The sequence below is a fragment of the Bombina bombina genome, chromosome 5, assembly GCF_027579735.1.
Source record: "Bombina bombina isolate aBomBom1 chromosome 5, aBomBom1.pri, whole genome shotgun sequence".
In the NCBI taxonomy this organism is placed as follows: domain Eukaryota; kingdom Metazoa; phylum Chordata; class Amphibia; order Anura; family Bombinatoridae; genus Bombina; species Bombina bombina.
In genome coordinates this window covers 1,126,123,567-1,126,137,635 of record NC_069503.1, presented here as the reverse complement: position 1 = coordinate 1,126,137,635, position 14,069 = coordinate 1,126,123,567, and the positions used below count along the sequence as shown (strand labels likewise).

The following is a 14,069-nucleotide window of genomic DNA, read 5'->3' as shown; positions in this document are numbered from 1 at the left end:
GCTTCTGTTCCTAATCGATGACAATGTCAAAGTTTACCCCAACTGAGCCTTTTGACTTCTCTCAGCCTGCAGCTTGGCCCACATGGCGTCAGCGGTTTCCGCGCTTCAGGATTGCTTCCAAGCTGGACAAGGAGAGTGGTGAAGTACAAGTTAATTCTATTTTATCCTCTATGGGGAAAGATGTGGAGCCTGTGTTCAATGCTTTTACTTTCCAAGAAGGGGAAGAATTTAACTTTGATATAGTTATGGATAAACTCAGTGCCCACTTTGTGCCCAAAAGAAATGTGATTCATGAGAGAGCTTGTTTTCACAAACGTAATCAGCGTGTGGGAGAATCTGTGGAGTCATTTGTGCGCAGCCTGTATGAACTAGCTGAATTCTGTGAGTTTGGTGTTGCTAAAGAAGAGCAAATCAGAGACAGAATAGTTATTGGAATTGCAGATGCTGAAGTCTCACTGAAGCTGCAGTTAGAGCCTGATTTAACATTAGATGGGGCTATTAGGATGGCCCGCCAGAGTGAACTGGTGAAAAAGCAAAGTGCTGATCTGACGTCTGAGAGTATTGTGGATGAAGTGCAACAGTCCAGGAAAACTGCTAGTGAAAGGCACAGTGTGAGCGGTAGATCTAAAATAATGGATAGACCTAGAAGTGAGTGGGTGCTACCGTGCCCATGATCAGAGTGTTATATGCCCGGCCAGAGATAAAAGATGCAGAAAATGTAACAGAATGGGCCATTTTGAAGTGGTGTGTAAAACTGAATACATTAAGGAGATGCAGGTGGACAGTGACCAAGAGGGTCAGGAAGTGTCTTTTGTGGGGTCTGTTGTGGAACGGCCAAGCTCAGAGGAAGATTGGAAGGTTACTTTTACTGTAATGGGAGACAAAGTTGATTTTAAGATTGACACAGGAGCAGATATTACTGTAATGTCTTTTGCTGCATTTATGAAACTGCCTCGACAGCCCCAGCTGGCAAAGGTTACTACAAATGTCCATAGTCCCAGTGGCCGCATTGATTGTGCCGGGAAATTTCTTGCCAGCTGTGAGTACAAGCAAAGAAAATTCACCATGTGGGTGCATGTGATTCAAGGCCAGTGTGTTAGCAATTTATTGAGCAGAAAAGCAGCCTGTGATTTGGGCCTCGTGGCCAGAGTAAATGAGATCTCCGAAGATATGTTTGGCGAATTGGGCTTACTGAATTGCAAGCCAGTTCGTATAGCACTTAAAAGTGACGCAGTATTTCTACTCCCCATAGAATTCCGTTCCCGCTCATGCCTCAAGTGGAGAAGGAGCTTATGTGCATGAAGTCTATGGGGGTTATTGAAGAGGTTGTTGAAGCAACTGACTGGTGTGCCCCCATTGTTTCGGTTGCAAAGAAAAATGGAAAGGTGCGCATCTGTGTGGACCTGAACAGGTTGAATGAGGCAGTGAAGAGAGAGAGATTTGTGCTGCCGACATTAGAAGACATAGCTCCAAAGTTGGCTGGGGCGAAGTTCTTTTCTACATTAGACGCTTCTAGTGGCTTTTGGCAGATCCCCCTGGATCCAAAGTGCCGCAAACTGACTACCTTTATTACACCGGTTTTGCTTCTGCAGACTCCCCTTCGGGATATCCTCTGCCCCAGAAATTTTACAAAGGGAAATGAGTTCTCTCCTAAGTGACCATGTGGGCACGGCAGTCGTCATGGACGACATTCTGGTGTATGGGTCTACAGCGGAGGAGCATGATCAGCGTTTAAGTTGTGTGCTGCAGGCTATCAAAGAGTCTGGGCTGAAGTTAAATAAAGAGAAATGCCATTTTAGGAAAACTGAATTATGTTACTTTGGGCATATCATCAATGGGGATGGCATCAAGCCAGACCCGGAGAAAATTTGTGCTATTGAACAGGTGCATCAGAAGGATTTTTCATCTGTTCAATAGCACAAATTTTTGTGGTGGATACACTATCCAGGCTCGCGCTGGCTGCTGCTGTAGAATCCTCCACTGAATAAGATGTGAAAGTGTATGTTGATTCAGTTCTGGCCTCTAAGTCCATTTCTTCAAGGAAACTGGAGGAGATAAAGAAAGAGACATATTTGGACACAGATCTGCAAGAGGTTATAAAGTACATAAAAGAAGGCTGGCCCGAGAGCCGGGCAGCCTGGATGTCTTTAAGTTCTTACCAGCCAGAGAGGTCGCAGCTCACGGAGCTGGAGGGGTTGGTGCTGTTCCAAGACCGCATCGTAATTACTGTCAGCATGAGGAAGGAGATGTTAAACAGGATTCACGATGGCCACTTAGGCATTACAAAGTGTCAGAATTAAACTGGATGATGAGAAGAAATGGAAGACGCCTGCTACGGTAATTGGACGCTCTCCAGAACCAAGGTCTTATACAGTCCTTACTGATGGAGGGACGGTGACACGCCATAACCGAAGACATCTTCAGCCTGTACCTGAGAGTCTGGAACTGGATGCCTCAGTACCACTGCCGGTGGGATCCCCTGTTCTAAGAGAGGTGCCTTCCCCTCAGCAAGATCACAGCGGGGATATATCTTTGCCTCCAGCTGACTCTTATTCACCATCTTCTGTATCAGAGGACAGTTCATGCAAAGTTACATCAAGCGGAAGAGTGGTGAAACTTCCGGCCCGATATAGGGACTGACTGTAGCTAGAACAGTGACCGGAAGTATGGGCAGAATAATCACATGGTCACTGTGGACTAGGGTAGTCTACCCCGATGTCCAAGTCAGGATGTAATTTATGTGTTTATATTTTCTGAACCAATTTGTTTATATATTGTTCGAAAAAAAATGTTGTTGTATACTCTGTTCGTATACCTTGTTATATTCAAATGTATGCTTCGCCTTTGAAAAAGGGGAAGATGTGATGAGAGCAGGATGTGATGTCACTAGTTTGGAGGCAGAGCTTAGGTCCGGTTGTCTGTGTCGCAGTTAGTTAGTACAATCAACCTGAATAGATGTATGTTTCCATGCTCTGTAATAAAATAGAGTTGCACCATCATTGCTGTGTCCTGCATGTGTCCTGCATCTCATGACAGAGGTCATTTAGTGGCCCCTCACAAAGGTTTATCTTATGCCCCTCCCTTGACTAATTATATATATTTTCCCAACTAAGCAGTGATTGTATCCCCTTGGACACCAGTAATTCATATCTTAATTTGCCAGTAAAACACACACCAGAGTTCTGTATCCCTTTGACTGCCAGTAACAAACATGTATTTACACTCTATGGATGACAAACAAACACAGAACAGATATTTTAACTCTATAAGCTACACATAATTTACTGTGAGTTTTATCTCCCCCATAACTACCACTACACATAAAACTTGATTTATCCCACCCCCTGTCTTGGCTGCCAGTAAAAAAAAAAGCAGTATTTGAACTTTGTCACCTATTTCTGAATTACATTTATAGCACACTGGGGCAAACTGGGCATCTAAAAAACTTGGCATTTGAGTCTCTTTCATCTTTGTATAGCTTTAACTGGAAAGCCTGGTGAAATAATGAACTGTTCATTTGAATACTGGATACCTGACAATCCTAATCTCCCATCAAACAATTTATTTTCAATAGAAGTGTAGAGTATAAACCATGATCATAAGATGTTTTTTTGTTTTTGTTTTTTTTAGACTGCGAAACAATGCAGATTTTACTACCAAAATTACACTTCAAATGCTGTTAAAACTGACATTGCTAATCTTTTGCTTCACATCAGTTAAAGGTTCAGTAAACTTTTTAAACTACTACAATGTTTCACATTGAAGCATTGCAGTACACAGACACTATATGCCACAGAAATTGTACATATTAAAGGACCACTAAATACAGGGAGTGCAGAATTATTACGCAAGTTGTATTTTTGAGGATTAATTTTATTATTGAACAACAACCATGTTCTCAATGAACCCCAAAAAACTCATTAATATCAAAGCTGAATAGTTTTGGGAGTAGTTTTTAGTTTGTTTTTAGTTATAGCTATTTTAGGGGGATATCTGTGTGTGCAGGTGACTATTACTGTGCATAATTATTAGGCAACTTAACAAAAAAACAAATATATACCCATTTCAATTATTTATTTTTACCAGTGAAACCAATATAACATCTCAACATTCACAAATATACATTTCTGACATTCAAAAATAAAACAAAAACAAATCAGTGACCAATATAGCCACCTTTCTTTGCAAGGACACTCAAAAGCCTGCCATCCATGGATTCTGTCAGTGTTTTGATCTGTTCACCATCAACATTGCGTGCAGCAGCAACCACAGCCTCCCAGACACTGTTCAGAGAGGTGTACTGTTTTCCCTCCTTGTAAATCTCACATTTGATGATGGACCACAGGTTCTCAATGGGGTTCAGATCAGGTGAACAAGGAGGCCATGTCATTAGATTTTCTTCTTTTATACCCTTTCTTGCCAGCCACGCTGTGGAGTACTTGGACGCGTGTGATGGAGCATTGTCCTGCATGAAAATCATGTTTTTCTTGAAGGATGCAGACTTCTTCCTGTACCACTGCTTGAAGAAGGTGTCTTCCAGAAACTGGCAGTAGGACTGGGAGTTGAGCTTGACTCCATCCTCAACCCGAAAAGGCCCCACAAGCTCATCTTTGATAATACCAGCCCAAACCAGTACTCCACCTCCACCTTGCTGGCGTCTGAGTCGGACTGGAGCTCTCTGCCCTTTACCAATCCAGCCACGGGCCCATCCATCTGGCCCATCAAGACTCACTCTCATTTCATCAGTCCATAAAACCTTAGAAAAATCAGTCTTGAGATATTTCTTGGCCCAGTCTTGACGTTTCAGCTTGTGTGTCTTGTTCAGTGGTGGTCGTCTTTTAGCCTTTCTTACCTTGGCCATGTCTCTGAGTATTGCACACCTTGTGCTTTTGGGCACTCCAGTGATGTTGCAGCTCTGAAATATGGCCAAACTGGTGGCAAGTGGCATCTTGGCAGCTGCACGCTTGACTTTTCTCAGTTCATGGGCAGTTATTTTGCGCCTTGGTTTTTCCACACGCTTCTTGCGACCCTGTTGACTATTTTGAATGAAACGCTTGATTGTTCGATGATCACGCTTCAGAAGCTTTGCAATTTTAAGAGTGCTGCATCCCTCTGCAAGATATCTCACTATTTTTGACTTTTCTGAGCCTGTCAAGTCCTTCTTTTGACCCATTTTGCCAAAGGAAAGGAAGTTGCCTAATAATTATGCACACCTGATATAGGGTGTTGATGTCATTAAACCACACCCCTTCTCATTACAGAGATGCACATCACCTAATATGCTTAATTGGTAGTAGGCTTTCGAGATTATACAGCTTGGAGTAAGACAACATGCATAAAGAGGATGATGTGGTCAAAATACTCATTTGCCTAATAATTCTGCACTCCCTGTACAGTCGAATTGAACAGTTGACAACACGTATTAAAAGGACAATGCAATAACACTTACTTTGAATTTGAAATGAGCAGTAGAATATGTTTTTGCAAACTTCAAAGTTAAAGGGTCATGAAACCCAAAACTTTTCTTTTATGATTCAGATAGAGAATACAATTTTAAAAAGAGTTTCCAATTTACTTTTATTATCAAGTTTGAGATACCTAGATAGGTAGTGTGCACGTGCCTTAAGCACTACATGACAGGAAATAGTGCTGCCATCTAGTTCTCCTGCTATAGGATAACATTGTTGCAAAACTGCTGCCCTCTTGGGATGTAGACACGTGCACTCTCCTGAGCTTACCTTCCTGCTTTTCAACAAAGGATCAAAAATGAAAATAAAGACAATGAATAAAGGTAAATTAGAAAGTTGTTTATAATTGTGTGTTCTATCTGAATCATGAAATAAAAATATTGGGCTTTATGTCCCTTTAATAGAATTTTACCTCTCCCTGTAGCGTGACAGCCATCAGCCAATCACAAAATGCATATACATATATACTGTACACTTTGCACATGCTCAGTAGGAGCTGGGTAATCATGAAACATTTTCTCTTATAGGTTTTCTATATTAGGGAATCCACAGCAAGCTATATGATTAATGTTTCTATAATATTTGTGTCCTTCAGTGTCAACAACAGGGCTCTAAATAGGAATAACTGCTGGGCAGCCGGATTCACCATTATATCTTTACTTTATTATTTTTCTTAAAAGACCCTTAAAGTGATTCTTTCATAAAAATCTTGGCACTTTTTACATTAATGTGATCACACTAACTATTTGTAGAAAATACATTTTATGGGTATGTGATTTATTCTCTAAAAGGACATTTTAATCTATATTACATTTTTTTTTTTAATTTTTTTTTTTAAATTATTGACATCTGTCTCATCCATATTTTATAGGGTATCCTTTCCATGGAGATGAGACAGTGGTCAGAGAATGTGCTAAAACCTGTTTTCCTAGCAATCCTGATGATTTGGGGGCAGACCGAACAGTTCACTGCTGCAGCGCTGACCTTTGCAATAACAGCGGTTTATTCACTGGAAATTCAACTTCGTCTGCATCAACAAATACTTTTGTGACCAAAAGCTATAGGGTCTTAGCTTTCTCGAGTTTAATTGCTTCCATACTTACTTTTGTAATAAACTGCAGACTGTTCTAATCTTCAGTGCTACAGATGGTGCAACTTTCTACTTTACTCCTATTATCAATTTTTCTTTGTTCTGGACTGTAAGCTTATGTTCAGCTTTTTGGTTCAGAACCCTGGGTAGCGCTTGTTGATTGGTGGCTACATTTAGACACCAATCAGCAAGCACTACCCAGGTGCTGAACCAAAAAAGGGCTGGCTCCTAAGCTTTCATTCTTGCTTTTTTAAATAAAGATACCAAGATAATTAAGAAAAATCGATAATAGGAGTAAATTAGAATTGCTCTATTTTAATTAGAAATGCTCTATTTTAATTATGAAAGTTTAATTTTGACAAGACTATCCCTTTAAATAGCATACATCTTTAGGAGCTTTCACACGGAGTAAGTTCTATAATATATTTACAATAATTTTTAGCACCCCACCATGCTAAATACAGCGAAAGCTCAACTGGTAGAATACTAGCGCAGTAATCATAAGGTCACTGGTTTGATTGTGGAGGAATTGCTATTCGCGCAATTTACACAATTGAAACAGTGCATACTCTTGCAATTGACATATGGCTAGATTATAAGTGGTGCACTATTTAGCACTCCTACTTGAGCATAAACTTTGCTAGATGTAATCTTTCTGAGTGCGTCAGGTTACGCTCTTATTACAATTTAAAACTAAAACGTTTCCATGTGAGAGAAAGCCGAAACACACTAACATCTGGACTTCACAATACCATTATTGCATTAAGTTAGCAAGAATAACTTGCCACAAACTTGTAGCAAATATTTCACTGTAAGTCTTGTTAACTTGCTGCATATTTTTACTGGCAAGTCTGTTTACCTGCAGCATCATTGCAGCATAAAGTCTAGTTGACACATTTTCAACTTGCAGCATTTTTTCCTGGCAAGTCTCTAGCAAGATTATAGAGAATGTGCAATTTTGTAACAAGTTTACAGTAAGAGCTCTGCTAGTCTGTTGTCATTTTCTGACAAATCAACAGCAAGAGTTCTGCAATTTTGCTGCAAATTTGTGGCAAGTCAACAGCAAGAGCTGTGCAAGTCTGCTACAAAATTCTGGCAAATCAACAGCAAGAGCTCTGCAAATCTACTGCAAATTTCTGACAAGTCAACAGCAAGAGCCCTGCAAGTTTATTGTAAAATTTTGAAAAGTCGACAGCACGAGCTCTGGAAGTCTGTTACAAAAAAGATTACTGCAAGTCTGTAGCATATCTCTGGCATGTATGTTACAATTAAAATCAGTATCTGTCACAAGAGCACTGCAAGTTTACTATTTACATAAATTATATTTACAAATTAATACTGTAATAAAAAAAATGTTTTAACTGCAAAAGTTTATCAATGTAAGATATTTGTATGAATTTAATTGTTTTTAAAGTTGTAGTTATATATTACCTGAGATAATATCTTAAAATGTAACACTAATGTTATGTCAGGTAATATATTAAGTTAATTACTTTAGGGATTCTTATACTAAAGCTATACTATAACACTAATATCCTTATCTCAGGTACAGTAGGGACCCTTTTTACAGCACACCCCTTTAAGGCGTTCCGCTCATACATCAGTCTTCAGTTCTGCCCATGTTCATTTTGTTCAATGCTTGTCTCCAGGGCCGGCCTTTGGGCCCCGCCGCACCGCTTAAAAATTATTAATTTATATATATATTTTTTTTTTAATTACATTTTTATTAATTTATTTTTTTTTTGCCGCCATTTTTTAATTTTTGGCGGCGGCGCAAATTTTAGCCCGGGAGTGAGAGGGGAGGAGGGGTGGAGCACCAGAGGCTGTGTCAGATCAGTCAGCAGAGTGGGGCCCTGGGGGAGTCGCAGGCATCGGCGCAGCGCAGGGGTCAGTCGACGATGAGTGGTGAGTCACTCACTGTGCAATCTGTCTATATGCAGCACATATAAATGTGATGCCGTAAGCAGTTGTAGAGTAGCTTATGAAGTACCTTGTAACCCTGGGAATTCTACCTTTTTTCAGAATATATCATTTTAATTCAGTATGTGTGTTTGTTTGTAGATCAAAATTCCACCAGCCTGAAAAAGCCCAACACTCATTGCAAAGGATATTGTTTTTATCTGTTCTGTGTCTGTTTAGGATTCATTGTGTGCTAGTTTTGTGGTTGAAACAGATCAAAATTATTGAGTCACAAGTCTGTGTCATTTTTTTGCAGGGGGGCCTGGGGACATATTTTTATTGCAGTGGGGCATCATTTTATTGCAGTGGGGCTGGGGGCACTATTTTATTGCAATGGGGCTGGGGCATCATTTAATTGCAGGGGGGCTGGGGGCTTCATTATATTTTTGGGTGCATCATTTATTGCAGGGGTGCTGGGGGCATCATATTTTTGTTGGGGGCATCATTTTATTGCAGGGGGCAGGGCTGGGGGCATCACTTATTGCAGTGGGGATGGGGCATCATTTTATTGCAGTGGGGATGGGGCATCATTTTATTGCAGTAGGAATGGGGAATAATTTTATTGCAGTGGGGATGGGGCATCATTTTATTGCAGGGGGACTGGGCATCATTTTATTGCTGGGGCATCATTGCAGTGGGGCTGTGGGCATCATTTTATTGCAAGGGGCTTCATTTTATTGCTGGGGGCATCATTTATTGCAGTTGGGCTGGGGCATCATTTTATTGCAGGGGTGCTGGGGGCTTCATTTTATTGCTGTGTGCATCATTTATTGCAGGGGTGCTGGGGGCATCATATTTTTGTTGGGGGCATCATTTTATTGCAGGGGCTGGGGGCATCATTTTATTGCAGGGGAGCCGGGGCATCATTTTATTGCTGGGGCATCATTTTATTGCAAGTGGACTGGGCATTATTTTATTGCTAGGGGCATCATTTATTGCAGTGGGGATGGGGCATCATTTTATTGCAGGGGGACTGGGCATCATTTTTTTTTCTTCAAAAGAACTTTATTGGTGCATATCAAAATTAACAATATAAACAATCCAAGGGTATACAGAGTTGTGTAAACAATTAGATATTATTTTTTCTTTTGTCATTTCTCTTCTTTCGTTTTGTACATAATACTTATATATTCCTGAATATAGTATATATATTTCAATTGTGAGAGTAATTGCAATCAGTGAAGATAGACAAGAAAGTGACATAAAGGAAGGAGGAGGGGGGGGGGGAGAGAGAAAAAGAAAAAAAAAGGGGGGGGCTTAAATTGTTCTGTTCCAAACTGCCAAGATCATTTCATGGGTGTCCAGTTTATCAATTTTAAGATAATGATATCTCTCTAGGGTAATGAGTTCAGACACGTGTTGTTTCCATTCCGGTATAGAAGGTACACATTGTGTCTTACATCTCTTGGGAATAAGTTTTTTTGCTCCTGTCAGCATTATCAGGAGGAGTGCCAGCTTAGCTGGGTCTTTTATCTTGGGTACCGAGCAAAACAATATACTTTCTGGTGTATTTGGTATATGTGTGCCTATCAGATCTGAAATGAAAGAGAAGATTCCGTCCAATAGGTATGTAATCTAGGGCAGGACCACCATATATGGACAAGGGAACCCTCCTCTCCATATCCTCTCCAGCATTTGTTGCTCAAAGAGGGAAATAGTTTATGGAGCTTAGATGGGGAAAGGTACCAACGACTCATACATTTTATGTGAATTTCTTGTATGGTAGCAGAGGCTGAGGAGCATTTTGTGAGTATTAAAGATTTTGATCAAGAGTCAAAATCAATCTCTTGAGGTAGCTCTCTATTCCAAGCTAAGGTGTATGATGGTAGTGTCGTGGCGTCATCTATAGAGGTTAGTTTGTATAAGAGGGATATGAGGTGACCAGGAATAACTGTTAGCGTGCAGATTTTTTCAAAGGACGTGAGTTCTCGTCCCATATCTCTCCTGTGTTTATGGTGTGAGATGTAATGGAGTAGCTGGTTGTAGCTTAGCCATGAGGAGAAAATCTCTCTGTGAGCTTCTGCTAACTGAGCTTGTGTTTTAGTGATGTTATTTTCCGTGAGGAACTGCATAGAGTCTGTGTTTAGGCTGTAGGGTTGTTTAATGCGGTAGCCCATCTTACAGTATGGGAGATCCGTGTTCTCAATCAGAGGTGTGAGGGGAGAGTATCTGGATGATATTTGTGTACTGGTTGCTAATATCTTATCCCATTTGGCTAGCGTTTCTGCTGTGAATGCATACTTTTGCATGTTTTTTGGCCTATGTGATGGGGAGGTCCAAGCTAATGTTCCTACATTTGCCTATCTAGATGTATCCACGCTTTATTAGTATTATTGTGGGACCATTCAATTACATGTTGAAGAAAGATCGCTTTTCTATACGCTAATAGATGTGGCACTCCCAGGCCTCCCCTATCCCTTGTCATGTACATGGTCTTCCTCGGGACTCTTGGTTTTATGTTTGCCCAGATGTATCATTCAATTATGGGAATTGGTAGCGCTTGGAGGATATATAGAATCCTCGGAAGGACATTCATTTTAATTACTCCTATCCTCCCTAGCCAAGACAGAGGTTTGTTCTTCCAAATTGATAGGTCTCTAGTGATTTAATTTTTTAATGGGATATAATTATGTTTATAAAGATCCTGTATGGAAGGTGTCAAAAATATTCCCAGGTATTTGAGCTTATGTTGAGATATTGGAATATTGTGTTCCTCTTGTAGTTTTTGTATATAGTGAGTCTGAGTGTTGATATTCAGTAGTTCTGATTTATTTAAATTAAGGAGGAAGTTGGACACCTCACCGTATAAGTTTAGTTCTTTTAGCAGTTCGGGTATAGAGGTCTCCGACTCCGTTAGTGTAAAGAATATATCATCCGCGTACAGTGCTTGTTTGAATTCTGTATCCCCAACCACTATACCTTTAATTTTAGTATTCTTCCTAATTTTTTGGGCTAGCACTTCAATAGATATGGCGAACAACAAGGGTGAGAGCGGGCAACCTTGCCTCGTCCCATTATTAATGTGAAATGTATCTGATAATGTACCATTAACTCTTACTCTTGCATTTGGGGCTGAGTAAAGGACCATTGACATGTTTAAAAAGGCTTCTGGTATCCCCATCTCGCTCATTGCCCGCTGTAGAAAAGGCCAACCCACCCTATCGAAGGCCTTCTCCGCATCAGTCAAGAATAAGACCATTGGAACCCCTGTCACTTTTGCGTGGTTCATTAATTGTATGACTTTGGTTATATTGTCCCTAGCCTCCCTCCCAGGCACAAATCCCACCTGATCAGTGGAGATCAAGTTAGGTAACAATTTATTTAACCTATTTGCTAAAATCTTAGCCAGTATCTTCATGTCAGTATTAATCAAAGATATCGGTCTGAAATTTCCTGGGCATGTAGCCGGTTTACCTGGTTTGGCTAGCACTGTGATGTGCGCTTCTAGAAGCACCCTTGATAATGCAGGGGCATCCCTGAGATTGTTAAACAAGTGTAACATGTGTATAGCTAGAGCTCCCTCACATTTTTTATAGTAACTTGATGTAAACCCATCAGGACCAGGGCTTTTACTTGAAGGGGAGTCTTTAATGGCCTGGTGGAGTTCATCTTTCGTTATTGGAGCGGCTAAAGAATCAGCTGCTTCCTTGTCTACAGTTGAGAGCCCTAAGTCTTTGAAATATTGGTTGGTTTTCTCTTTGAATGTGGGAGTATCTTGTGTTCTAGTATCATCTAAATTATATAGTTTGTTGTAGTATTTTCGAAAGGTAGCAGCGATTTTGGGGCTATCTTTAACTGTTTGACCTTCCGGTGTGGTGAGGGAGTGAATATATGTGTTTAGTTGTTTCCTTCTCAGGTTTCTGGCTAGTACCTTGCCTGGTTTATTTCCACCTTCGTAGTAATACTGTTTGAGGAATAATGCCTTACATTGGTGGACTTCGGTCAAGTGTTGTTTAAGCGCCATTCTAGCGTCGGTGAGTTCAGTTGTGATTATATCATCAGAAGGGTTTTTTATGATCAGTTTCTAAGGAGCTAATTCTTTGTAGCAGCTTTGTGTGTTTTTCCCTAGCCTGTCTATTCATTTTGGATTTATGCTTTATTAGTTACCCTCTAATGACTGTTTTGTGTGCTTCCCATTCAACCTGGTGGGATGTGGTAGATTGTGAGTTAATTGCAAAATATTCAGTTATGTCCTTATGGATTGCTTCTAATAGTAGGGGGTCATTCAATAGAGAGTCATCCAGTCTCCATATCTTAGCCGAAATCGGGACATCAGGCCAGAGCACTTGGCAAGTGACAGGTGCATGGTCAGACCATGTTATAGACCCAATTTCACAGCTACAGGTGATAGAGAGGCCATGTGAGTCAGTAAATATATGGTAAATTCTTGTGTAACAATTATGGGGATTAGAGTCAAAGGTGTAATCCCTATCTAAAGGATGAAGAGTTCTCCAAATGTCATGGAGTGTAAGATTCTGGAAAGTGTTTTTGATGGATTTCAGTGTAGTGTTAGGAATGCTGGAAGTCCCCCTAGAGGAGTCCAAAGAGGGATCAAATGAAAGGTTAAAGTCACCTGCCATGAAGGTTACACCCTGGGAGTGGTCAAGAAGTAAATTAGCAAATTTCTTTAAAAACCCTGTTTGCGCCTGATTGGGAGCATAGATATTGAGGAGTGTAAATTAGTGTTCATAGAGTAAGCCCTTTAGAATAATATATCTTCCTTCAGGATCCCTTTCAGTGTGGAGTATTTGTATCGGAAGTGTTTTGTGAAAGAGTATGCCAACTCCGGCTCGTTTAATGGGCCCGGAGGCAAAATAAGCTATAGGGTATTGTGTATTGTGCCATTTGGGTTCTTTTCCCTACTGAAAGTGGGTCTCCTGAAACATCAGGATGTGACTGTTTAATTTATTCAGGTCTCGGAAAGCAATAGAGCGTTTTCCGGGATTATTTAATCCCTTTACGTTTATTGTTGTTATCTGTATTGTATGATCTTGAAATTTGCTAGCCTTAGAATACATCTTGGCGCTTTGGATAGGGGAGGAGGAAAAAATGAAAAAAAGGGATAGAGCAAAAGAAGAGGAAGGGAGGAGAAGAGGATTAGGATAGAGAAAAATTAGACAAGAATAGAATGTATTTCAGTATGTTCCAGAATTGCAACAAATAAACAATAATTTCTTAACAATAGAAATGTAATTAAATAAGAGTCTAATCTAATAGGGGTAGTATACCCATGTTCGGCTAATAACAAACAATACTAATGCACTTGTTTATTACCCAGCATATGAGGGGAAAATGAAAGGGTATAATGTGAAGGGCGGAGGAGGGTGGAGAGGACGGAAAAAAAAGGAGGGGGAATGGGAGTGGTGGATGATAGGTCATAGATGAAGGAAGGAGGAATTTTATACTAAATTAAGTAGAGATCTAAGGAGGAGACATCAACATCTGAGAACATTATATAAACACTTTGTACGGTCCCATTAGCTTTTATAATGGGGAGGGGGGAGGGGGGTGGGTATGGGAGTGGAGGTTGAGGGGTCATAGATGGAGGAAGG

At 40.4% G+C, this 14,069-nt stretch overlaps 1 protein-coding gene across 1 annotated transcript in view; it reads left to right on the top strand.

Annotated features, from left to right (window-relative positions):
* Window positions 1-6,823, top strand: part of LOC128659641 (secreted Ly-6/uPAR-related protein 1) — a 104,632-nt gene extending 97,809 nt beyond the window's left edge. Inside the window, exon 3 of the mRNA XM_053713217.1 lies at window positions 6,340-6,823. Within this exon, the coding sequence (XP_053569192.1) occupies window positions 6,340-6,599 (260 nt within the window). The 3' untranslated portion in view covers window positions 6,600-6,823. The remainder of the gene's footprint in view (window positions 1-6,339) is intronic.
* The last annotated feature ends 7,246 nt before the right edge of the window (window positions 6,824-14,069 follow it).